We start from the raw sequence: 26891 nt of genomic DNA on the forward strand, positions 1-26891 counted from the left end.
CAATAGAAATTCGGAGCACAGAAGCCGCCTTCGAGTACTCTGGACAACGTTGACTGGGGTGCGATAGCGGTGGCGTAGCACAAACGTTCTCATTGTATTTGCATGTGAATAAACAACGCACGCTGCGGAATCAGTGTGGATATGCATCGTCTTGCACGCAGCCGTAACGAAAGCCAATTTGTGAAGGGAATGTATGCCATACAACCTGAAGAAAATATCCACACTCTCTTTGTGAGCCTCCCAAACATCCCCAAACCTCCTAATAAGACGTTTCTGACGGTGCAGAAAAATTAATTCGCTGGGCACAGAAAAAAAAAAAAAACATTAATCTGATACAAGTCAACAACAACGACCGTTTTATTTCCTGCTGTGCGATGCGCGTGTAGGGGCCGCTGCTTGGTACGCAGCATTAGACTGCTGAGTCTTCATAAGAGCATCTCAAAAACACTGCATGGAAGCCTACGCATTCTGAATGCTTATCGAGGATCTGTGAGCGCTGATCCTCGCGAATAAGCCAGAAAGGACAAGCTACACACGATCTTCTGACCGATGCTCTGAAGAAAGTTGTTCTCTATCTCCTCGTGTGTTGCAAACTTGTGGGAGATACAGCTTGAAATTATTTGGGTGTGTCAGAAGCTGGCAAAAATAACTGAATTACTAGAACTGTGATTTTAATGTATTAAAGCAACAAAGCGGGCGATTTCTAGCACAGACACTGCTGCCCCTCACAAGCGGAGTGTAGCAGACGACAGCGGCGCGAGTCCCTAAGCCGACGTCAGAGACAAGGGGCGCCACTCAAACACTCACCGCCAATAGGGTGTATTCATTCGACCGCGCGGCGGCGAGACGACATGCGTGCGGTTCGTCTGGACCATAGTACCTGGACGTAGTGCTTTCTGCCGGTCCTTCCATGTACTCACACCACGAGGCAAAGGTGCGTCAGTCTGCCGTTCGTGGCCAGTGCATTCTTCGCCGCCGAAGCTTGTGGGGCTGCAACCGTTTCCTGATGGTGAGTGACCTGTGGAAGTTAAGTGCATGTGCCTGCTCTCACGTTCGCGAATGCTGTGGTGTGCCTCTCAACGTCCACTCGGCAATGGCTCCAGAGACAGCAGCGCGCAGTGGGACGCACCGCTGTAGGATGTCATCGGTATGTGGCCAATGAAGCGGTACAGGGAGACCTCGGCTGGTCGTCCTTTGAAGCACGTGAGGCGGCTAGTAAGCTGTCGTACCGCGGTCGCCTCCAGTTCATGCATCGGGAGCGCTGGGCGCGACGAGTGTTCGAGTATCTGGCGGCGACTTGCATCCGCACAAATTGGGCACGCCGTGTGTACTTCTTGGAGAAGAAGTACGGCTTCTTCCGCGAGCCTGTTTCTGTGGACACTGCCGCAGCCTGGACACGTGACACGCGCCGTCGAGTGCGCGAAGAAGAGGAGGCGATGTGGCAGCGTGCTGTGCGGGAAAAGCCCACTCTGGCGGTTTACGCGCAGCACAAGACCTCGATCGGTGGCTGCCAGCTGTACGACAACAGCTTGGGGAGCGCGCTGCTCTTCGAGGCTCGTGCGGAAGCCCTCCGTACTCTCGTGCGCCAGAAAACGTTCGATGACCAGGTGGCCAGTGTGGTGTGCCGCAACGTTACTAGCCGTCCTTGGAGAAAGTGGTCCGCCTCCGACCCTGCAGGCAGCTCTCGGCTTCGGGGACGCCGACGGTGTGGTGGACGTGCCCGCTGTTGCGCGTACAAAGCGCCGCCTGGAACGCTGGTGTGCGACGGCAGCCCAGCTTGCAGGGACGTTAATTGTACATTCTGAGATTCTTCGTTTATGCTTTTTTGTTTTTTTCTTGGTTTCTCGTATGTAGCTGAGTGTTGTCACGTGTTTATTTTTGGTGTGCCATATGTTTGTGTCTCGTTCGGGCCGCGTTATTGTCGTTATGTTTGTCATGCATTTCTCTTTCTGTTTGTCCTGGCTAGCGTGTGCGCGGCACACCCACCCGATTCAAAGGGTACAGCCAAAATATCATCATCATCATCATTGCACTCGGCGTTTTGCTGCTTTCGTCCAGCGATTTCGTGGAGTATGCGCAAATGACCTTTTGACCGGAGGCACACTCCCGGCGACACATCGCTCGAAGCGCATCGCGTGATTCGCCGGGCCCGCTGTTGGCGCTTCCGGGCGCCGACAGTGGTCGCCACCGCCGCTGCGGTCGAGGCAGCCAACCACCCCCGCAGCCTCCCATGCATGCGGCACTGCGGCGTTCGCCATGAATGAACGCCGCGTTCGCCGGGCCTCCTTCTGTGAGCGTTGCACGGAACCGAACGGCTTTGAGACGTGGTCGGAAATACAACCAAATCAAAGGTTTAGCCAAGCGAAACCAAGCCGAGCTTTTGCTTTGCATATCCGAGGTTAGCTGAGCTAAGCCGCAGCAGCCATTTTTGTGTTTTTCTGTCTCGAAGCGAAGGCTCGAACAGTGCTTGAAGACAATCAGGCTTGATTCGACGAATTCGCAAAGAATTTATCGTTGATGAGGCTAACCAGTACCGAATATATCTGTTACACCCGTTTCATTTTATGTCGGCCCCGGGATTGGCGTCGCAGTTTTCACCTCGCACCTCGTCGCGTGCTTGAAATGTACACAAATGAAGGTAGGCGACGTACTTCATAGACGATACGAACCAGACTGGGCACCCATGCCTCAACATGGGCTACTTGGAGTGTTTTGAGTCTTTTTTAAGTGTTTTGAGGTGAACGCGCATACATTCAATGCGGCTTTCGGGTAATTGTGGGCATCCAACTCTTTTGTCTCGTTCGACTCTTCTTATAGTGACCAAGCGGGTCCAAGATAACACATCAAACCTTGACTCTGGGTACACCGTTTGAATACTTCAAACACAGCGCAGATACGAAAACATACGGATCAGTGACAAACTAAGCGCACTTGTTTGTCACTTGTCTCTGCGCTATTTTCGAAAGCGCGTTCCGTGACCTTGTTCTGCTTATAATTTCTACTGCGTCTACACTGAAAGGAAAACACTTGAAAATCATCGGTGGAATCCTTGTCGTAGCTGCCGCATTTAATTTCATCACGTAATTACCTCGCGATCATTTCCCCCCAGAGCCTGTGCGTAGCTCAGCCTTATTGGGAGCTCAGGTGGAGGTCGGTCATGCGTTCAACGCACCAGAACACTGTCGACAGGGCACCTCACCTTCCCTCATACTGCCCAACAGGGGTTTATCCAGAATTTCGATTTGGGGGGGGGGTCGAAATCTTCTGGGGGGGGGGGTGTTGAGGGCCTTTTGGGGGACGTGTGTAAATCCCTGGGCGGGGTGCCCGTGGATGTTAATTTTTTTTCTTTTGGGGGGGGGGGGTCCAAATCCTTTTGAGGGGGGCGGTGGTGTTAGGGCGGTGTTGGGGGGGGGGGGTGTATAAATCCCTGCTCCCCAAGAACGGCGCAGCATGCCTGGGTGGCACGGTAAAACCAGCGCCTCGTCACAAACGCCACCACCACATGAACCACCACCACCACAGCCGCCATGACGAAAAGGCGCATTTGACGTCACTGTTCTTGTCGCACCACAGCCGATTATGGGCGCGCGCGCGCGCCAGAACGGCCCGACCGGCCATAGTTGCACGTGACGTCAGTACCAAAAACTGTGACGTGATGCACAAGGCGGAAAAGCCGACAGGCGCGCGCCAACAGCACCACGGACATACCGTGGCGCCACCTACGAGTGACGTCACTTGTAGGACGCCGAATCGGGTTGTCGTCTGCTACAACACATTTCCCATGCGTATGCGGACGCGTTTTTTTTTTCTTTTTTTTGGTGGCCACCGTCTCGCCCGCTCCTTGTGGATTTGATGCAAATTACCAAAAAAAGTTGTCTGTAAACCAAATAATTCGGGCAAGCAATCAGCGTTCCCGGCGACACCGCCGCGTTTAGGTAGTTGCTACCATCGCGACCCACAGCTCGTATACATACGCAGCCAGCTAACGCCAAGGACGATGCAACTGATGCCGAGAAAAGTACGCTGTAAATTCATTATGAAATACTTGTGGCGGGACATGTGTGTGCAAGCAAACACCTTGTAACAGCGACGGAAACGCGTAGCTCACTTATGATCTCACCGCGCGACTGCTCGTATTGCCTGATAAATGTATGACGCGAGAACGGTGATCAGATTGCTTCGCCGCACATGTTTAAAAATGTTATGATCTGCAGTTTGGCTTAATCAGTGCCTATTTCCCCTAAGATGTTTTTATAGTCATGCCCGGATTCGATTAACGATCACTGCCGTAGCCTGTACTCTTCACGGCTGATGTTTACTTTTCGCGACTTGTCCGCAATGTATGAACGGTATGAACGCGAGTTTTTAACGCCTTCGAGCGGGTTCGGACAAGGCTATACTATTTAGTTTCCATTAGGTGCTCGGCGTGGTAATTTATAATTGCAGCGTGTTTTGTATGTTTACAGTAAGCCGGCATTTCTCAAGCATCAATTTTGAAACTCACGACTGCACACAGAAGCATGGGCGTCCGGAAGGGGGGGCAAGGGGGGGCAACTGCCCCCCTCCCCCCCTTGGACATTCGGATATTTTTATGCACTACAAAAAACCTGCACAGCTTGGTTGGTCCATAATAAAATAACTTAAAGTTGTTCTGAAGGACGGAAGAAAGGAGAGAACGACACCGACGTCTTCTGCTTTGTACTGGCCTTTAGCGCAAAGCTTTTTTAATTATGTACGTGAACCAACTAGCGCAACAATCCACGCTACTCAAATGATTAGCACCACGGAGCAAGATAAACAGGAGCGCCGACTTCGCTCTCTCCGGCGGGCTCTTAATGTCCATAACTCGCGGATCACAATGTAGATGGCGCAGCGAAAGGGACCTTAGCCGGCGGCGGCTAAGGCTAAGCGGCCGGCGTTCCCCGTGCGCCGGCGGGCGAGTTGGCGGAACGCATTCCGTCGGCTCTGTCGTCTGCTTCGGCGACGGTAGTTTTGGGCACGGACTGCTTTGGGCCTGCTTTGGCGCCGCTTCGCGTTCATTGCGCGCCTCCTTCGCACAGTTGATTAACTTGTTCGACAGCACCTTCCGGGTAACCCGGACCCGAAGGAATTGAGTGGCCGTACGGCAAAGATACGTTAAGGATTGGTTTCCATGGCGGGAAAACAAAATATAGAGACCACATACAAACATATGGCTGCTATACAAACACTACCTTTTGCGCGGTGCTTGCCGAAAATGTGGCTCCGTTTTGTAAATTTGGGAATACCAATTTGGCTCTGTTTTAACAGGTTTTACAAAAGGCGAAAGGAGTAACTGGTTCTGATCACTGGCGATTATAAAAGTTTACTCAGCTTTCTCGCAGTTCTGCAACTTGCGTCCAAAACAGAGTGCGCCTAGAACACGGGCCGGCACTTACACGCTCATCAGAAAAGAACAGAAATGCGATAACATCACCCGCGACTGCCCGCGACGTAGCAATCTGCTCAAGATCAAGTCCCTGACAGTGTGGTCTTTTCACAAGCCTTCATTTCGCGATAACTCGCCGAAAGAAAAGGTTTAACGAGCCGGTTGTTTTGCTGGTCAGTCGCTTAACGAAAAAAAAAACGCCGGGAACCCTGGTAGGCCAAAAAATTGCAGCCATACAAATCGCAGCATTTTATTTGGAGACCGCGGTGTTATCGACGAGATAACACGACCGTAGAGCGACAGTGAACATCGGGCGGTAAGTTGCGGCATGAGTTAAAATGAAGTATGCGTTTGATATTCTTGGGTTCCTTATCAAGCTGACAGTGTTTTTGTACAGTTGATACAACAGGGCAGCCGTCCAATTCAGTCATTGGCACAGAAATGTGCATCATTGCCGTTTGCCGATGGAGTCTCCGGGCGACCCTCGTAGTAAGCGTTGTTCGTGCGCAGAAGCAGCATAAATAATTAAGCACGCGGCCGGAGAGCGGGATAACTACAGAGGGTAACCTTTGCGCTGCATCGATTCGTCGTAAGCAGAATCACGCTAGACTATGTTGTGGCGTTGCATATTACTCTTGCTCATTCTTTGGTGCTTCTGAAGTCGTCGTCGTTCAGTTGCGTCTTACATGTGCTGGGTTAGTAGAATATTTTTAGTGGATATTCATAATGTCAGACTAAACGTTCCGGGAATAAGCGATGGCCATGTATGCGGCGGCGTGCGCTTATCTGCGCCGTCTATTGCGGCCGCGCACGGGTGTTTAAATTCCGCGCGTGCACGCATGCCTCCTGCATAGTAGGACAGGCATAAGACAGACGTCGCTGCGCAAGAAAAGATGCCTCTGGGGAGAGCGAAGAAGGGAAGAGCCATGTGCAGAGGCACAGCGACGAGAGGGCGAACGAAGGAGGAAGAGAGCAAAGGGAAAGCTGGGCGGCCGGCGGCGCGTGGACATTATCGGCCCGAGCAAAAGATTTTTTCTGGGCCACAGTCGGCGCTCCTCTTTATATCTTGCTCCGTGATTAGCACACTCAGGTCCTGCGTATCCGTATGGCACGCCCTTCAGGACTGCGGTCAACATTGCACTTTAGAAATTGCCGGTCATGTGACGGCAGTGAAACAGACTACCTGTGCTGGCTGTTGAAGATAGCGAACAATTATGAAAGCTTTGACGTTTTTTTTTGTTTTGTTTTTTCTAAACTCTAAGTTTATGCAGTCTTACCGCAAGGACTTCAGTTTTCGGACAAAGTTGCAGCTACATCCAGCAAAAAATCTTCATCGCTACACCTAGTAGGGAGAGTGTAACATCCTACCGTGCCATTCCAAATTCTTGTACACCCTTTCCTTTTAAATTGCGAAATGTCGGCACCACCCAAGCCCCGAAAAAAACCTATAAATCAGCCCCTCAAAACGCTTGTACGCCTGTACTGCATTGAAAGCCAGGGAGGCGAGTAGTATATCTTTATTGCGTGAGCCATTTCAACAGACTTTATCACACATGTCATCTCGCAATTAATTTGCCCACTAAAACCCGCGGCGTCTGCAGCTGCTATTCAAGGAAGATTGGCGGAGTGCAGTTCTATGTATGTGAATCTATTTTGCTGTGTGCTGGTGATCAGTTGGCGTGAGCAAGGAGGTAGCCACGATGATGGCGTACTGCTGCCCTCGATGTTGGGAGGCGTCTGTGTAGGTAACTGCATGATCCCCACCGAGGATGGTGTTGAGCGCTTAAGCCAGTGCTTGTCGGGGACCCTCGTCGTGCGAGGGGTTCATATTTCTAAGCAAAGGGAGCATCTTTAGTTCTTGTCGCCAAAAGTCCAGGAGTACAGAGTACATCAAGCGGAATGACATGCTGCCCAGCCAATCTGGTGAAGGATGCGGCGACCCGCTGCAGTTCTGCTCAATTGGAGCTTATGGATAGAACGATGGTCCCCTATCAGCTTTTCCAGCATGTTGTAGAGCCCTGTGCTAAGCAGCCTCTCTGTGGACGCACTCATTGGAATACCAATGGCTTGCTCAACCGCTTTTCTAATCATTATATAAAGCATCTTTATGTCCTCCTTGCCGAGAAGAAGACAGGGGGGTTCACGTAAGTGATTCTCGTGAGGACAAAAGCTAGAACCAATCGAAAGTTATCGGATTCCTTGAGGCCTCGCTTCTTGGTGGCAACTCGCCTGACCATGTGCATGATTTTATTCATGCTCAGTTTGAGGTGCTGCAAGGATACGTCACTCTTGGTGTTGCCCTGAAGATGTAGGTCCAGGATCTTGATGCTGGCGCTTGGAGTGGTGGCCTGGCCATCAAGGAGTATTTGAATGTGTTCCTTGAGGTGTCGTTTCACGTGAGGGCAGACGACAAGGAGCTGAGATTTTTAACGCGAACACTGGAAGCCACAGGATTTAGCACATTGGTGTACTAGAAGAGAGGTACCACGGGTTGGTGTGAGCTTCCTTAACCGCTATCGCGTGGCGTTCAGCGAGAACGCAGGGGTTAAACCCGTAGATGTGCTTGGTGTTCACCACTTGTTCTCCCCGTCTGCGCGTGGGACAACCGGCTATGGCTTTGTTACTCTATTAGTTCCAGGTTCGATTCCTGGCGGTGCCAGTGAATTCTTTGATTGGTTCGCGGGAGTTTTCTGTTGACACCAACGGTCGCGAAAGAACCCTTGGGGGGTAGAGGTAAAAAGCTTTGCTTTAAAACGTTCAAAGCGGTTGCAATGCCCTGGCGCATCCCCTATGTGCACTACAAGCACGCACCAACTGATCAAATAACAAAACGGACACGCACACAAACGCATCATCGAACACAAGTGCTGTCCACCGGGCCCTAACGCACCAACCACTTCACGCACGTATGTTGACATCGACGGAAGTCCCCAACTGATCAGCTGAAACAAGGCGGACACACAAACACATTTTGGAACTTGGTGGAGCCCGCAGTGCATCGAGCCATCATCTCGAGATTCCTCCACGATTCCACCACAGAACAGGGAGGATTTTGATTCCGCGCCGCCGCTTCTCGTAAAACAAACGCCGAGCATGCCACCGAACTCCCAGCCACAACATCGGCTCACGCTGCTTTTCGTAAAAATAAAAGTAATAAAAAACAAAAAGCAAAATTTTGTGGCGTTCACCCGGTCTGTTTTCTTTTTTATTTTTGTTATGACGTCACGGGCTTTTGTGGCTCCGCCCAGTAAAAGCGGATTTTATTTTTTATTTATGACGTCATGGGTCTCCGTGGCTCCGCCCATTGATTGCGCAGCTGGATCAAGTGCTTCCCGAGCGACTGAGCATGCGACTGAGGATGGCGATTTCAATGTTTCCGCACTGCGCATAGTAACGCGCTTGGTACGCTGGATGTTTGCAAACATTTTTTTGTATTCATTTGTCATAAAAAGCATGACTAAAAAGTATTACGCCTTTCCACCTTGCTTTTTGCACTTCATTGCATCTCTAAAACTGGTTTGGGTTAGCGATAGCGCACGCTTTTCCTTCTGCGCCTCGTTTCTCGGCTCCAACATGAACGGCGTGAAGAATTCGCTTTCTTGACGTCGTTTTTCCCACACGGGTCTCACCCAGTGTGCGCGGGAGCCTTCTTGCTTCTGCTTCAGCGTGTACACAAGATTTGCCACGCAAAGCTTTCTTTGCCGCTGCACCGCAAACGTCGTCTGCGTGGATTTGCAAAATCTTCCCCCCGTTCTCTTTCAAAACCGGAGGTTGCGTGCTTACGTAGGGGCTCTCCTATTGGCTAGTCGCTGAGGCCACTTCCGGGAGGCGAGCGACTGTTTCTGGCGACCCAGAACCGAGCGATTCGATGAGCGACTTGGTGCGCGGCGAAAAAATCGCTCCATGTGGTTGGGGCTCGTCACTTTAGCTGAGCGAAGAATTAATGTCTTGCATTTATGCAGTACAACCGCGTGCCGGGCCCGCGGCTTCAAGTTCGATCCCAGGCCCGCCGAAATCTGCTTTGCACGGCCTTGCCCAGCCCGGACTTTTCAGTGCTGAGCATTTTATGGGCCCGGCTTGTCGTCGTGGGTCGCCCGCGGTCCCGGTGTCACGCGGCGTCACGCACCCAAACAGAGGCGTGGAAAAGATACCCGATTCACTCTTGATTCAGCTTTCCGGCCAAAAGTTAAGCGGATGCTTGAACCGTTCCAAACCACTGGAATCGTTGTCACTTATTTACTTCAAAATACCGCAGGCCAGAATGGCCCTAGCAGGAGGGGCAAGTGAAGAATACAAAGCTCACTACTCGGTATCAGCAGCAGCAGCAACAACAACAAAAAAGGCAACATAAAACAAAACAGCGCATGGACAACATAAATCATGAAACCGAACAGAATGCAATATCAATCATACTAACACACTGATATGATACCATCGGTTCAACCAAGACAAGTGCTGCTCCAATGCTCTAGCAACATTGTCAGCTGCTAGAATTGACTCAGGAAGTAAATTCCAGTCTTCTATGGTACGCGGAAAAAAGCTATTTTTAAATGAACTAGTCCTTGCGAAAATAGGCTCTAAAGCATGCTCTCGTGTGTGACGCGTTCTTTTCGTGGTTAAGGGCTTAAGAAATGTAGGTATAGGCAACGAAACTTTCTTGGTCAATATATTGTGAAGAAGCAATAGATGGTTTAGTTTCCTTCTTGTTTCTAGGGTCGGGATAATATTGTTGATCATGAGCTACGAGGGGGAGTCTTGTCGTCTGTATTTGCCATAAATGAAACGAACGCATTTTCTTTAGAGCATCTCAAGTTGGTTGACATCTTTTTTAGTTTGCGGGTCCCACACAACAGACGCATATTCAAGTTTTGACCTGATGAAAGTCTGATAGGCTAAGAGCTTAACATTACTCGGAGAATGCTTAAGCTTTCGCCTTAACAAACATAGCTTTTTAAAGGCTGATGCGCATATGTCGGAAATATGTTGGGACCATGTCAAATTTTGAGTAAAAGTGACGCCTAAATACATATAAGACAAAACTTCTGAAACTGCGAAGCCATTTAGGTGGTACTGGAAAACGCTGGGCTACTTTTTACGCGTTATGCTCAAAAGGACTGTTTTTTGTGAGTTAATTTCCATATCCCAATCTTAGCACCATTGTTCAACACTGTCAGTAGTTTCCTGTAGTATAGCCTGATCACTTGCAGAACGAACGTTCATAAACAAAACACAATCATCAGCGAGCAATTTCAATGAAACAGGGCCAGAAACCACTTCAGTCAAATCATTGACGTAAATTAGAAAAAGAAGGGGCCCCAGCACACTGCTCTGAGGCACTCCAGATGAGACAGACAGCATCACAAACGCATTCCCCAACATCAACAAATTGCGCCCTATTTTTTAAATATTCACGAACCCAGTTAACCAAATACGCGGGAAGACCGATCGCCGTAAGACAGCAGCTTGCTATGGGACACCTTGTCGAACGCTTCACAAAGGTCAAGGAATTAACACAACATTATTTGCCCAGCGTTGTCAAGTACCTTCAAAAATTCATGAACAACTGTTGCCAATTGAGTGACAGTAGAGAGACCTTTCCGAAAGCCATGTTGGAGGGAAGATAATACCCCTGCTACACTGGGGTCCAAATGTCATTTGAACCAAATGGGTTGCTTCAAACGCCATTCAGAATCCGCCCTGCTACGCTACAATTTCGATGGCATTTGAAAGTTTTCACAACTGTTCGCTGTGCTGTAGTGGCGCTGTTGTTGCCCCGTTCCGTTTTCGTACACTAATACAACAATCAAACTTAGGAGAGTCCGAGGCAGTAAAATGATATCAAATTAGAAGAGACACCAGTTTTGACTCTAAATATGGCTGTCTTGCATTGTTTTTGTTTGTGTTTTTTGCAACTGACCCACTGGTTTTGAGAGTATGAAAATTAAATATGTTGATTTCGTATTTTAAGTAAATAAACAGTGAACAAAGTTTCACAAACAACAATATTTTTAGTTTTACGTACGGAAGTATTATATTTTTTATTGCCGATCGAAGACGCTGCGTCCGAGAGTGCTGGAAATGGCATTTGGAATCTTAAATGTCTCTCTCGGTGCTCATTTGGCTCAAATGTCATTTGAGCCAAATGGCATTTAAAGACCTAATGTAGCAGCACAACTTGGCATTTGAGCCAAATGACATTTAGACCCCAGTGTAGCAGGGGTATAAGACATTATTTTCCGCTAAAAAATTTTGAATGTAACCGGCTACTATATGTTCCAATAGCTTGCAATAAGCGCACGTAATGGATACCGGACGATAATTGGACACTTTTAACTTGTGTCCTTTTTGGGTCCACTCAAGAGTGCGCTAAATCCCGCTTCGAAACTCCCCCCTTTCAAAACCCACGTAACACAGCTCCTGCTGTCGCCCCACGAACATTGAGAGCAAGCAGCGCGCAATTTCTCACGCCACTCCCCAATAACTAACGAAGCCCATTTTCAGCCAATGAAATTAAGTTGCCAGATCCACCCATATCACGCTTAAATGCCCTTACATTACCGTTTTTTTTAATCAATAATTGGACAAGCTGTGCCAATCCCATTTCAAGGTTTAGAACTTTCCCTGTCCCAAATACAGGACAGAAAAGTGCTCGGGGTGGCAATATTCATTCCCACTATTTTGACATTTTTTGCATTACTAAACGATTGGTTGGTTGATACACACGGACGCTACATAGGCAATAATGAGGCGCACTGTAGTGGAAGGCTCCACATTCATTCAAGGACTACGAAACTATGTGATGACACAGCTTAGCATATGTTACAAGATGAGACCGACCATTATCCCCTATGTGCTAATGTTGGCACGTAATTTTGCTTTCGGCTGATCTAGACACACTTTTATGCATACAGTGCACAAGAAAGCACAGTGTAAACTTATCACCAAAACTGTGTAGGCTCCCAAAAGAAAAGACAGAACGATTGTGGTTACGAAAGGACGCATTAGGCCCCACTGGCCCCCTTTTATTCTCGTGAAAAATAAAAAAAAAAGTGGAGAAAAATGCTATGAGACAGGAGGAATTTGAGCAGGTGTGGTGAGCCTATGCCTGAAGCTTTGCCTTTGCACTGTAGGCAAAGTACCAGAGTAGCGCCGAAGCCAGCACAGCCACAAATTCACTCTGGATCCAAGGGCCCTGGTAGGTTCCCTGAGGGAAGAAAGGAAAAGTTGCACGTTGACAAGAAAAACTACCCATGATACAGCACATGGGCAAACCTAGGGAGAGAAGGAGTGAGAGCAGCACGTGGAAAAATTTTCCCGCTTCAAACTTCTGCGAGACCTCAACAAGACAGTACTGCACGTCACATGTGCAGCTTCCTAGATTGCATATTATACAAGTTTCTTTACTCCGAAGAGTTTGCATGCAGCTGTATGCCGCCTTCACAGTCCCTTCAAGGCTTGAAATTACTGAATGCAGCCCTCTTGCTGTGAACTAGGTGCAGTCCCTCAACATCCCCAACGTACGCCGTTATTAACAGCAGAGCCAAACTTCGTCTGTCCGTCACACCAAATAAAGATTGGAAGCCTCAAGAAAAAAAATGTGCTTAGGGAGGTCCCGTGAATCGAACCTGGTACCTTTACGGCATGGAACCAGCAACATGACCACTGGGCCACCCACAGGCACAGGAGGTACAGGGTTAGCAGCTGCGGGGAACAGTAACGCCCCCTTTCACGTGGTCAGAATCGGACCTGGGTCCCTCGCGTTAAGAAACGGGTGTCTATCCAACTGAGCTATCATCGCATTCTGGGCGCACAGCACGCTCTAACGCGGTCCACTTTGGGAGAGACGAGAAAGCCTGCAGACGAAAAGATCCAGGCCTGCCAGTCATGGAGAGGCAACTTTCAGCGGCACGTTCGGAAATAAATGTCAGGTGCAACAGCCGAGGTCTCCGACAAAGGGAGAGGGGCCGCCCGCTCTGCTCTTTCCCCAGCCTAGCACCACCAGTGCAAGCGGCGGCAATTTTTTTATTGTGTTCATTTTCATGCATTCATTTATTTTACTCATTTTTTGGCGACAGCCCTGATATCAATATACAGTAATCCCTTTTTAACTCAAACTTGGATATCTTGAAATATCGGTTAAGTGGTAACTTCTTCCCACCCTGCATTTATCTCCCATAGGCCCCATGCATTCCCCCCCCTCGGGGGACCGTGGATATCTTGAAATGCTGGCAGTGAGGACACAAGACAAAGAAGTCCGCTACAGGCAGCTGATGAAGTCTCCATTCGAACAGTTAGCTACGCGCTGTATGAGGCCAATGCCTTGTTACCAAATTGTTGTCTGACGTCTACATCTCTGAAATTCCTGTAGACTACGCAGCTCACGCGAACATCACGCCATTCTTTCTTCCACCATAACAAAAATTCGCGTTTCCTGCAAACATTTTGCCGTTATTAAGGAAGTAGGCCTTCCCATTGGAACTTTTGCTGCCAGCACTAGCTCTTATTTCAGTGACCTCGCCCTAAATTTTAGGCATTTCGCTTAACTCAAAACTCTGCTTCTCTTGAAATTTTAAGCAGATTTTACAACTTCAAGTTAACAAGGGATAACTGAATTGAGCTCAGTTTGACGAGAGCTGCAATTTTGTAAAAATGTGGCGCTCCGCTTCAACTAGCCACTGGTATCAAATTAAAGCACTAATACCCCATAAGCTACTGCAACGGTGCTTTTTAAGAGGACTTTTGTGGGTATGCTGGCTACAGCCTTGGAAATCCTTCTGAACACTTCCCTGGCCTATTCAAATCGATAGTAGCCTATCGCCGCTTTCAAGTTCAAATTTTGACCTTTCCCCATTTGGATTTGCCGCTTTCTGACTGCGCTTTGAGAGCTGGCACCACCTACTGAATAGTACAGACACTTATACCCTCACTGCTTTTGTTTTTTCACATAGTGCTGATTTTTTAAATGATCACTGGAGTCATGTGACGGTGCTCTGAAGATAGGGCAATGGCGTCGACATTGCGCACGACCACAGCACGGAAACGCTGCCTTCCAGAGCATACACACGAATTATTGGATAGGCAGCACTAACTCCGAGGACAGCTCTTCATCTAATTTTAGTATGAAAAGCTAAAGTGTGTAAAACGAGCTGGGAATCTGATACCCCTGTTCAACAGAAGGCCCAGAAAACTCAACAGTAGCAAAACTAAATTGTGCTACGATCAAAAAAGAGTGAAGCAGAAACTACTATTTTTTGTGATGCATCTGCAGCCAACCCATGATGTCACGAGCTTCGCTGCCCGTGCCGTTGCTGCTGGGCTCATTGCTTCTGCGTCTCTTCCTTCCAACCAGATCACATTTTGTAACAAGCTCAGGGAAGGCATCCAAATAATACGAATCTGGTTGAATAACTTCTTGGATCTGGAATGAACTCTGTGTATTAATCCAAAGCCTCAAAGCGACCCCACAGCTAAATCGGACGACTAGAAATGATTCTGGCAGGCGTACGCACTTCACATAAATGAAATTTTCCATCTCTTCCCAGAAGAGTTGAGTCACTCGTCAACGTTTGTCGATGGGTGAATTTATGCTTAACAAGCGCGGTGTCTCCAAGGTCGAGAGGAACTTAAGATTTCCTTGGTGTCATATGGGCGGCGGGCAACTTGTGCAGGCATTCATGCTGACACAATCCACACCCTCGATGTTTCCATTGCACACAAACGGTTTCTGCTCATGAAGCTTCGCGCTCTAAAGTGGAGCATAAACTATCACGGGAAGCAGTTGGGCAAGGGGCAGGAAAATCTCTCAATTCGGCCAGCACTATGCTTCCGGTGAAGTTCCCGAGCTGCAGAAGCCATCCTCCCCTCAGTGTTTCTTTCTTGTTGAGGTAGGCGTCGCAGCGTCCCAGCGATGACACTGTTCCGCCAACCATCGCTCGAAACGCATCCAATGAAATTCGGATGTTTTGTGTTCCTTTTCGTTTGTAGGTAACCACTTCATTGAAATGTCAGATTTTTGAAGGTGGTTGATGTAAACTCACTTTTATCGCCTGTGTCGTCTATATGTTCGCTGTGTTCCAAATCGCTGATGTTGTCAATGTGTTCATCGTGCCTGGGCTTATGACGATCCAGGCGCCTACGAAATTGAACAAGGTTACGTTCACTGCTTTAAAATGTGGTTGCGGTGAAGGCAATTAAGTCCTCATACTCTTCTTCTGAATGTATTCGCTTATCTCGGTGTCTTAGGTGATCGAGCTCCCGAAAGGCTTCCGGCATGGATACGCGATCTTCAGTTGCCACGTGCAAGTTTGTCACCGCTCCCAATTCGATGCTTGGCGAGTTAAATTTCGTTTCTTCTTGCAGTGTCCATCCAAAAGCTGTTTTCTGGGGCGCCTCTGACACAGCTGTAGAGCTGGACGCAGTCGTTAATTTTTCTGTTGGGATTGTACAAGGAAGTAATATGACGTCCTCTGCAAAGTCGACATGAACGCTTTCTTGCGATTTTGCAATCCTTGGCGCGGCGGAAGTGCCTGGAGCAGCGAAAGCAACATCGCCGTTTTCACAATTTGGCTTTCTTTTCTTTTAACGGAAGGTCAGCCGGCCATTCATCTACGATGTGGTCCTTAGGTTCACATGGCGGGACATCGGGACCGTTAGCGCGGAAGAAGAACCTTCAATGTTGTCCTTGACTTCATTCTGGGTTGGTTCAATTGTGGCAGATGTGCCTGATCCAGTCATTATAGAAGTCAACTCCCCACTCCATACTTCAAGGTTCAATACGTCACGTAGCGTCGAGGCATCGTCAGGCCGTTCCACTTGTGGTCCTCGTGTGGACAATTCCGTCAAAGTTAACTAGTTGAACTTGAGGACGAGTTCATAGGGCAGATTCTGCAATAGCGTCGTCTTCAACGTTACCCCGTAGGACTCACTGTGTACATTATGATCCTCCAGCATCCATAGGCCGTTCATGTCGTCGCAGGAGGTCACTTTAGGGAGGTTCAGCAATTTGCACATATGCTCGTTGATTAGCAGGGTTTCATTTCCAAAACGCTGCAGCAGCAGTTCTATGGGGTAGCTTTTGTTGGTTTTTGGATTGCTGCTGATGAAGCCTGATGCTTTCCCCTTCAAATAACTGCACAGATACTTTAACGTCGGCTAGCGATAGGTTCTTATGCATTGCCTACTCATTTAAGTCCCAAAATGAAAGCCACTGAATGAACTCTCCACCGAAAGGCTTAATCTCTAGCTTCGGCAGTCGAAGCTGGACTCTTTCGTGAGATGACGCAACCTCTTGTCTTATACTATATGACACAGCTGCGAGCTGTCTTTCAGTGCAGAAAAGCATGCGAATCCCGGCAACGTTCAGCTGTGGCAAATTCTTCCTTTAGATCTTCATTTGGAACACGGTGCTCTATTTCTCCCTCCAAATCCGTTAAAGCCGTCTCTTTCAGTTTGAGCATATTGAGGTGTTAGCAGGGTCACCTCCATTATGGACTCCACCTCATTGATAATCTTAGTAGTTGAGGTGCGCAGAGCACCACATGTTCGTCTGAGGTGATCCACAATGGTGGGCGGTTCACGGAGACGCCACACTAGCAGGAGCTGAGGTGATGCGCCGTTCTTGGTCGATGCATCCTCTTCTCTCAGGTGGACCTGCTTCATCAGCAGGGCTCCTCAGCAGTGCAAGCCTTCCATCCTGGTCACGGCACCAAATCGTTGAAGACCAGGACGCAGACGTGGTTAAAGGAGCACCGGTTTATTATGACATTCGAGGGGGTGATTCGATACAGGGAGAAGATGGCACGAGCTTCACTGCCCGTGCCGTTGTTGCTGGGCTCATTGCTTCTGCGTCGTCTTTCTTGACACTAGATCACATTTGGTAACATATATCTTCAATTTTTTGTTTTTTCGGTGTGGAGCAACACCAATGTTCTCGCTTAGTTTTTTGTATTTGTCACAAAATTTTTCTGTGCAGTTTTTTTGTTCATTTTTTTTCCCCACACAAACATCCTTGTTTGAAACAACTTGCCACTGCAAAGAAGATTTACCCTTCTACATTTTGATACCATACACCAGCATGTTACATCATTTTATTGCCCGGGAAAAAAATGCTTTGATAAGACTACCCGAAATCACTGCTGTTCCTGCAGGCAGGAAAGGGTCAAAGGTGCCATGCAGACAAAACACATTTGGTTCATTCGAAAGATTGCCTCGTTGGAATCCTACCAACACCACTTTTAATGCACACTTCACTCAAATAAGATATATAATTAGGAAAAAAGGGAATGGCCATGCGACCCACTAGCTCAATTCCCGCAACAGAACCTATGGCATCCTATGCCCAGCTCTGCGATTGGCTGAAGCTGGAAAAAGCAAACGCAAACTAGGCAGGGCTTATAAACAAGCTACTTGCACTTAAATGAGCACAATCATTTCACAGCAGTAAGGATGGTGTGGCAAACAATGAAAGTTACGAAAATACTGTTAAACATAGAGGTACCGGTGCGCACTGCTGTTGGTACCAGGTGCACTATGCTTGTTGTAGCCGCACAGCAGTCCACCGCTTTGGAGTTGTCTTACACCACACTGGCCGATTGGCAAAAGCGAGGTCTTACATGACCCTGTTTGTCGAACATACCCTATGTTTCACAAAACGATTGCTTCCTACCGTAACCAGAACAAGCCAGGTGCAAATACGGTCAAAAGCAAAGCAAAGCAAAGGCAGAAAATGGTCCTCAAATCAGTTTGGTAGCGCCACCTGGGAGGACTGATGGTAAGTAAGGCTGCAGAGCCTAACGACGCACTGGAAGCTCGTTTGACTACCCACCCTTGTGACTTCACAGCAGGCATCACGAAACACACGATTTGGCGGGAGAATCAAAATTTTAACCTCACTTGATTAATTCCTCAATGAATACGGCATCGTTTGCCGGCGGAAAAGCAGTGGGGGCACTATAAAACACAAATCTTTCGAATAAAACAAACTTGTATTTTGTTTGCACAGGTGTGAGACAGCTGAATCAGATTTGGGAGCAGAAGAACCTTGACTTGGAGCAGAATGATGACATTTATTATGTCACCTTAGGAGCCTAAAAATCAAATTTTCGGCAACTCGGGGGGAAGGGGGTGCACTTTTTAATGGGTTTTGAACGTACATAACACTGAAACAGCCTTTCAATGAAGTTTTTTCTACTAGAGTATCACAAGGTACGAACTGCACTACCTTTTTACAAGCCATTTATAAATTCTTAGGCTCTATGCATAGGTAGCATGGAGCGCCGTTGAAAACATCGAATAAAAAAACTAAGCAATCGTAAGGCATTTTCATTATCATGTGAATGCTGAAATTATTATTTTTGTAATCCCAGACTCGGATTTACACACAATTGTAGAAGCATGGCAAAAGTTGCGCAAAGCGAGGAGATAATCTTCACACCCCACCAGCCCTCCCATTTCAATCTCCAAGGTGCGCATTCACTACTATCGCAATTTGAGTAATGTTGGTATGTTTAGCCACTTAGTCCCACTATCGGCCACTGCTTGAACATTTTGCAGCGATGTAGCCTGCGCCGCCACTTCTGCAGTGTTTATCGTCCCATTTCCGCCACTCGCTGTCAAGGGCAGCAATAACTCAGCATTTTATAATACCACCGCAATGAGCCCGAAATTTCACTTCAAGCACGCACCGCGCCTCTCACTCGAGGTCGAAACACGGCGAATTGACGGGCCCCACGTTGTTTTTGAAGAACTCCCATTCTTCGATTGATTGATTTGATTGATTGTAGGGTTTAACGCGCCGACGCAACGCAGGCGATGAGGCGCGCCGTAGTGGAGGGCTCCGGATTAATTTTGACCACCTGGGGATCTTTAATGTGCGCCGAAATCTCGTACACACGGGCGTTTTTGCTTTTCGCCTCCATCAGAAAAGCAGCCGCCGCGGCCGGGAATCGAACCCGCGACCTCGTGCTCAGCAGCGCAATCCCATTCTTCGAGTCATGCAACTTCCCTCAACAGATCAAACGACTAAATGCAAACCCAGCCACCCCCATAACCAAAACCACGGTAGAAATCAGCCAAGAGAACTCTGCCTGAACCACGAGCAACTGCTTCGCCCAACGGCCATGTTTTCCAATATTCACCACACCAAGATGGCGGCACCCAGTAATGTCGTTCGGGAGATACGGCGCTTCGAAAATTGCCGTCTTTTCATCAATTTTCACCTGTAGTTTGTCGCCTGAGTACACATACATATTTTTTCTACAGGACTTTGCAATTGTTTTCTATGGGAAAACTTAAAAAAAAAAAACTATGAGAATATATTGGTGCAACCCGACATGGTGACCTCCGGTAAAAACTATATTGGGGACAATTTTATGTGGGTTTTTATTGAATGATCAATCAATTAAACCTTTACAAACAGGATCACCTTGGGAAGCTGGAAAATTATGCCGTCAGTAAGCACTTTCCCCCGCTGAAACTGGCGGGAGCGTTAAAATCCTTGGCTCACAGGCTGTTTTGGAGCAGTTTGGCGCAATTTTTGCAATTTTCATGCCTTTGGAGCAGCCTGGTGCAGGAAAGCAGATTTGTATCAAAAGTGCGCACTATGCGCAGCTGTCTCACCCCTGGTGCCAGGAGTAGAGATTTTCACTTCATGTAACAACAAAGTGGAACATGCCAGTTCGATTATCAGCAGCGTTCATGTGTCTACAATCCTTGCGGTAAGTTTAACAGCCTCAAATACCCTCCACGCAAGCGCTAAAAAACAATCACATTTCAAGAATTCACAGCATATTGCTATTAAAAACTAATTACCACTGTTTAGATCTTGTGTCCATCATTTCAACTTGCACTAACTTAACTGTCCCATTACCACTTGAGCAAACCAAGGAGGGCAACTAGCAATCGCATTTGCATGTAAATGCCAATTTTTTGTCCTTGCGTTCACCCCAGTTTTCATGAACGTCATCATCAAAGCATGTATATGCTATATCTTTACTAAATATACTGTCACGCTAACTTAAACAGCTAAAGGGTACTGAATTATGAAGTCAGTTCCCCCTATTTTAGTGTACTTATATTTGTGATGCATTTTATTGGCACAGAGATTGGCCAGCACCATTTTTAAGGGACAGACAACCAATTTTTGTCGCGTATACGTTCTCTAGCTCATATGAAAGCCAGCGTTTTATATAGACCGGTAACCACAAGCAATTTCTAAACAAATCGGCGGAAATAATTTTATTTGGCAGCAAACTTCCTGAAATCGGAAGGGTGGCGGTTCGTAGTGTCGAAACTTGGCACTACAATATGTGTCCCTGTCACGTGACCTGCAAACCTAGCAGCTACTGTAACTGCTGAAACGTTTATTTACGTATTGAAGACCTTTCGACACAAGTATTTGTACAAGGTTAAATTTTATATGTATTTCTAAACATTATTTTGAAAATTCTAAAGACACGCCGCCCGCCGCCGCTGGGTTGCTTCTCAGTGTGGCTAACTGAGCCACCATGCCCACAATCAACGGCAGCGTTCAGTAAACAGACCTAGTGAAGGAGCTTTGACGATTCTGCCTGAGGCAGAGGCGTTTGTTCTGCCAAAATATTTGATTTCAGTTCCCGAATAGGCCAATGGCAGGTTTAAAAAAAAAAAAAAAAAAAAAAAAAAAAAAAAAAACGGTGCACCCAGGGAGAATCGAACTTCCCACCTCCACAGCGTGAAGCCAGATTCTACCTATCGTCTATCCCAACAGATGGCGCATTCGTGCACAATAGACTAGAGTTCCTGTATATAGCGTAGCGCAAGAGTTGCACGTCTGGTTGCCACATGCCGCCGGTTCCAGTTCGACAGGAATGCCCGCTTTCAGTGCTGCACACAAGACCCCGTATTCAGTCAGTTGTGCTCAACTGGGTATTGGCGATTGTGGAAGCGGCGGCAGTGGCGGCCGCTCATCTGATAAGCGGTCCAATATCGTGAGCCAGTTTTTGCCCGGCTGCTCCTCGCCACTGCCGCTGGCCCGGTGGCCACGGAGTGCCGGCGGCAGCTTTTTCACGCGAGAAGGGTGGCTTTTCCGCACGACCTGGAACTTAAGATGGTGGATGGACGCGCAACTCTGCTCCCCTAGGGGAGCTATATACAGGAACTCTACAATAGACTGTTGCGTTAAAAAACACATAACGGAACAGGAAAGCCTGCGATTCAAACTTTTTTAGCTGGGGACAAGTTTTTAAATATCGTTTTTCATTTCGCATACAGACAAAAGTATGTTGCTGAGCTACTCTATGTCGTGGTTGCCAGCATCATTTTTGAGAGGGACACATACGGCTCGCAGATCTAAAAATTTCGATTTAAAAAGTTCTAGGGCATTATCAGCAAAACCGTTTCTCGTCAAGGTGCTTTAAGTGATGCCCTTCCATTTGGGATAGAGAATATATTCTCGACAAAAATCGGTTGTCTGTCCCTTTAAGTAATTCATTGCCCACCTTCGAACATCTTTTGCGGTAGCACAGAGGTTTTTGAATATTTGACGCAAACCACAACCACCTCGCAGAGGCTGCATCGCAAGGCACGCAAAGAGCAAATCATCTTAGCAACACTCACAGGATGGTGAACGTTGATCGTGAAGAGAGGGGTGACACCCTGTGCGCCTTCTCCTGTCCGCTGAGCCTGAAAGGGCGCAAGTGCACAACACCACATCAAGATCCTCGTGTGTGGCAAAGGGAGAGCTTGTTTCGCACCTTTCTCAGAGCTCCGTAGCCTTCTTCATCGTACACCCTTATAAGGTAGTCTCCAGAGCGTGCCTTGTTCAGTTCTTCGGTCCAGCTCACTTGGTAATCATTGGTCTCGGCAGACTTGACCACAGGAATAATCTTGTCTCGCACGTCTGCATACAGCGGGGCATTCTGAAACAACAAAATATACAGTGATGTGCCGTGCAGACAACGCTGCCATCTTTGGAAATAATAATCCTCAACAGGAAACGCGACTTCCTAGAGATTTCTATTTAGGAATCATTGCCATCCAAGGCAGCATGGTTCTTATTTCCAGCATGTGTGGTCACTTGCTCAAGCCTCTCAACGAGTGAATCACCGGCCATCTTGAGCGGCAGGAGTCGTTTGTTTTTACTTGGACTCCCATGTGCCCCGTACCAACTTGTCGGCAGTGAACGTAGATTGGGGCATTGCGTTCTGTGTAGCACTCGAGATTCTTTATGCTTTTTGCGGTTACCTGATTATTCCCTACATTTCATCACGAATCAAACAGTTGCCTCTGGCTCCTGATCATCCGACTGGAGTCCGCTCACATGCAAGCAGCACGTCCAGTCAAAACAAGCTGTACACGGGATATTAAAATTCAGTGTGGTGGAAAAAATTACCTTGATTCATTTACGTAATTTAACAGAAATTGCCAGAATCTGAAAAAAAGACAGCCTTATGATAACAACAGCAAGGTTTAAGCTGGGCCAAAATTTTCCTAATCCGATATGGTTAATATGTTAGTTAAAAAAGGAAACTCGAAAGTTAATTTAGAACTAAATGAAACCCTGACTTCTTGACAAACTCCCACTCACTTAACAGTCCCGTGTAGAACTCCTGTATATAGCTCCCATAGGGGGAAAGAGGTGCGCCAGTTTGCAAAACTCTTCCACAGGCCCCATGACCGAAAACAAGCCCGCTTCAAAATCCGTTTATTTGTTACGCGATTCGTTGTGCCAAGCCCCGCAAAACCATTTCATTGCATTTTGACGCTTTGACAGGTAGATTGCTGCTGAGCACGAGGACGTGGGTTCGATTCCCGGCCGCGGCGTCCGCTTTTCTGATGGAGGCGAAAAGCAAAAACGCCCGTGTGTTCGAGATTCCCAGAACTCCAGGTCCCCCAGGTGGTCAAAATTAATCCGGTGCCCTCTACTACGGCCCGCCTCATCGCCTGTGAAGCGTCGGCGTGTTCAACCCGACAGTCAATCAATCTGACAGGTAGACAGATTAATAAATCGAGAAGAAAACCGACTACTGGAATTCTCGTTACCTGCAGATTTTCTCGACATCTGAGGTGGAATTCGGCGATGAAAGCAATGTTTGCGACGATGAGTCCATCGGTGGTGGTGTATACTTTTGGCGTTACCTCGGGGTTATCGCACGTTTTGCCTGCAAAAACAAATGCAAGTAATCAATTGGCTTCAGTTTTCACGTTCGCAAGCAATATTTAGCCCACTATGCTTTAAGAAAGAACGAAACTAAATGAGAACTGGTATGACTATCCGGTCAAGTATGTTCAGCAAATGCTACGCCGGGTTCAGACGCCTGACCGAAAGTGAAAAAATAATCAGAGATGCTAAACAAGTGAGTAGTTAACTACAAAAGTTTCTGTGTCACATAACAAAACATAAAAAGTGCAAAATAAGACTTACCATAGCTGTAGTTAACGAGAACCAAAAGGAGAGCGGCGGCTAGTGACCACATCGCTGCCATGTTGCTAAAGAGGAGGAGAACACGTGTAATGACGTGGTGTAGTACTCTCGTGCGAGGGTGTACAAAATACCCAAGTTGTCACTGAACATTGTCATTAAAAATATTCAATAAGATCAGATTAGTAACTCGATAAATTTTTGGTTGATTTTGGTTTACTTTACAGGAATACTTGGACGCAGTTTTAAATATTTTTCGTAAGTTTTGCCTGTAGGGAACGCTTTATAACATAATTTTCAAAGCTTTTAAATTAACCATTTCTTGGTTGTTTAAGCAATGTAATTATAAAATTTTTTATGGTTTATTTTTAAAAAAATTAATAAGAAAGAGTGGCAGCATTTTATTAGTTTCAGAATTTACCACGCCCTCTTATAACTTGTATTAGCACTGTCACAAACATACCCGTTACTGCCCGTTACCTCAAAGTGCAAGGGAAGCTATCATCTGCGAGGGGCGGCGCCAATTCTCAGCGGAGCCTATGGATTCCGCATAGGCGCCAGAAAAAATACGCACGAAAACGCAGAGACCTACTAGACGTCGGGCGCGCCTGCTGTCTTGACAGGTAACGTTTCCACCCGTACAATCCGTGCGGACGGTTTCGTTTAGCGCTTTGGGCCCCGAGGAGCAGTTTGAAGGGGCGTTTGGTCCGATTTCCCGTGCTCATTCGCGCAGAGGGCAGTGGAGGAGCGAGAGGAGAAAGCGAAGCAGCGGCTGGTGCGGGCCAGACTTCGGGCAGCAGGCGGCCAACGGGCGCAGGAGTTCCCGGGAGGGGCCGTTTCAGGTAACCACCGTACGGTCTGTCCTTGGGCCGCGATTAACTCGCGCGGCCGTTTCCGTTGCAAAGGTAGCGAATTAGGTCTACTTTGGCCTCCGTAAAGTGTCTTTTCGCGGAATGTGTCGGTCCGCATTTAGACGCCGAAGATCGATACGTATCTCCGCCCGCACCCGTCCAAAGACCAAGGTAGCAGAGAGGCTAAATTGTTCGGCGTCAATTTGCAGCTGCGGAATGCAGGTGTGTCACGTGCAGAACCAAGTTCACTGTACTAGGCGCGTTTTCTCGGCGCAGTTCGCGCTATCTTTACCTGCGGCGACGCGACTTTAACTCTTGGAAGCGGCGTTCTCACGGGTGCGCGCACACGCGCGCTGACCCCCTGTTGTGGTCAGCCGCAAAGGGCAGGTTACTGTGTAGAAATTGCGGCAAACGGTCGCAACGGCTGTAAGGTGACTGCTCCGCTAGCATGGCGAAATCTGTTTTCATCGCCGAGGGAGCCGAACGCAGGTGCGCCTCCTGAGGACGTCCGTGTCGACCGCCTGTGCGGGGTCGCGTGGGCGATGTTTTTATTCCGCTACGATTACGATCGCTTCGAAATATGTGGAGCAAACGAAACTTCACCGTGCTCTTCACCGGTCCGGTTGGAATAAATTAATCCTGGGAAAAAATAAATAAACCGACTGTTGTATGTATTTTTGTTTCATTTGAACCGAGCGATCACGAGTCAGTGGCTTGCATGCCCATGATTGCGACGCGATTTCCTGCCATTGTTTTTTTTCTCCCCCCCCCCCCCCCCCCTTTCTTAGTGTGAAGGCTGCAGGGAGGTGGTTTTATAGCGCGCTCTTCTTTCCTTTCTCTCTGCTCTAGACCAGCGATGGACCTTAATTTCAGAGTCCTAAAGGAACCGAGGGGATTCATACGAGTCCTTCAGTTTGTAAGTGTGCCGTGCATTTATTTGCTTACCAATTTTGCTTACAGCAACACAATTCATCGCATCTTTTTTTTCTTCTCGGGTATTCGCTCGCACAGTGACAATAAATTATGAAAAGTATACGCTGTGCTTTCATGCATCTTAAAAAAAAAAAAAAAAAAAAAACTTCTTTGTGGTTTTTTAAATACCCGCACATAGATTTGCATGTGCCTGAGCTGTGCAGCCGTTAAACGTCAGTTCTGCTAAGGGGCGAGGTTGCTCATTAATGTAGTGAGCCATATCTTTCCAAAGCTCTGACAAAACTGTTGCTCAGTGTGATATATATGAGTCGATCCATGCTGCGAGCATGACACACACATGGAAACAACAACTTTAACAAAATACTGAAACTCTGCCTACTTTTTTTCCTCTTCGGTAACGCGTGTCACGTGCACGCTGTCAGCTAAATGTCGTACGAGTTAAACGAGCGCATCAGAATTCCAGTAGTGAAAAAAAAAAGTAACCCAGGTCCGCCATAAAAACTTCACTAAAATTTTCCTAGACCGCACCTGTCAAACAAACGCCATTATGTGTGTTGCATTTTTTAAGTCTAAGTGACATTTACAGCTGTCTTATAACGAAATGACATTCAACCCAACCGCTGTATGGGGATTCCTAACTTGTATGCCGCATTTCTTGCATTGCTGTGTTCTTGCTTTTTTGCGAGGCATTTTTGTGGTGGGGTCTGGTGTGCGGTTAGTCCACTATGTCAGGCAATAAATTCCAGTGTACGAAGTGATATCTTCACCGTCCCTGAGCTACGACGCTGACTTGCTCACCATGTTGCTTTCTACCCTACCTTTGTGGAATCTGTGAACTGGTGTCCTAAGTCTCGGTATTGCTAATATTAGGGAGGGTAGAAAAACGTTTTGTGTTTTTTTGCTCAGTTGAAGAGCATGGTTACAGTTGAAGAGCGTTGTCACATTTTTTGGGGGGGCTAGCTTTTCCTACTTGTGTGGTGATTAAAGTTGTTTGGTGCACTACAAAGGACTTCAGTTGGTATAAGTTCGGCTGTAGGCTTCCCTTGTGGCCTGCTTCATGTCATCTAGTGGGCCTGTGAGTGAAGCCAGAAAATTTGAAACTTTCTTGTGAACTTTTTCAATTTGTTTAATTGCAGTACGAATTGCAGTGTAAAATTTTACAATTACAAATGGAGGGGGCACAGGGAACAGAATGAAACAGAAATCAGTTACACATCAGTGCTCACTAGCCATTTAATGCGTATTTATGTGGAGCCGTGTTTTTAAAAAAGCACATTGATTTTTCTGTGCCTTCTTATCTTGG

General features: G+C 47.5%; 2 protein-coding genes across 3 annotated transcripts in view; one reads left to right on the forward strand and one right to left on the reverse strand.

Moving 5' to 3' along the window:
* Window positions 1-12393: 12393 nt before the first annotated feature.
* On the reverse strand, window positions 12394-23963 carry Tapdelta (Translocon-associated protein delta). Its single transcript, XM_077685328.1, has 5 exons — window positions 23808-23963; window positions 23426-23544; window positions 22138-22302; window positions 22001-22066; window positions 12394-12611 (listed from the first exon to the last, which is right to left on the reverse strand). Exons 1-5 carry the CDS (start codon window positions 23866-23868, stop codon window positions 12507-12509), a joined length of 516 nt encoding a protein of 171 aa, XP_077541454.1. The 5' UTR covers window positions 23869-23963; the 3' UTR covers window positions 12394-12506.
* A 304-nt stretch (window positions 23964-24267) lies between these two features.
* The window catches only part of LOC144153668 (synaptophysin-like protein 2), a 29162-nt gene continuing 26538 nt past the window's right edge, over window positions 24268-26891 (forward strand). Inside the window, exons 1-3 of one of the 2 annotated variants that reach the window (XM_077685326.1) lie at window positions 24268-24427; window positions 24538-24646; window positions 25505-25571. In XM_077685326.1, coding sequence (XP_077541452.1) covers window positions 25512-25571 — 60 coding nt within the window. In that variant the 5' untranslated portion in view covers window positions 24268-24427; window positions 24538-24646; window positions 25505-25511. The remainder of the gene's footprint in view (window positions 24428-24537; window positions 24647-25504; window positions 25572-26891) is intronic. The other variant, XM_077685327.1, reaches the window with a different exon arrangement.

The sequence above is a fragment of the Haemaphysalis longicornis genome, unplaced genomic scaffold (genome assembly GCF_048455015.1).
Source record: "Haemaphysalis longicornis isolate Haplotype H1 unplaced genomic scaffold, Haemaphysalis longicornis Haplotype H1 scaffold_9, whole genome shotgun sequence".
Lineage (NCBI taxonomy): Eukaryota > Metazoa > Arthropoda > Arachnida > Ixodida > Ixodidae > Haemaphysalis > Haemaphysalis longicornis.

Coding starts and splice junctions, on each gene's coding strand:
- Tapdelta (XM_077685328.1), bottom strand. CDS start 23,868: ATGGCAGCGATGTGGTCACTAGCCGCCGCTCTCCTTTTGGTTCTCGTT. Junction 22,067..22,137: donor GCTACGGAGCTCTGAGAAAG/GTGCGAAACAAG, acceptor GCGCCCTTTCAG/GCTCAGCGGACAGGAGAAGG. Junction 12,612..22,000: donor CGATCAACGTTCACCATCCT/GTGAGTGTTGCT, acceptor TTCTTCCCTCAG/GGAACCTACCAGGGCCCTTG.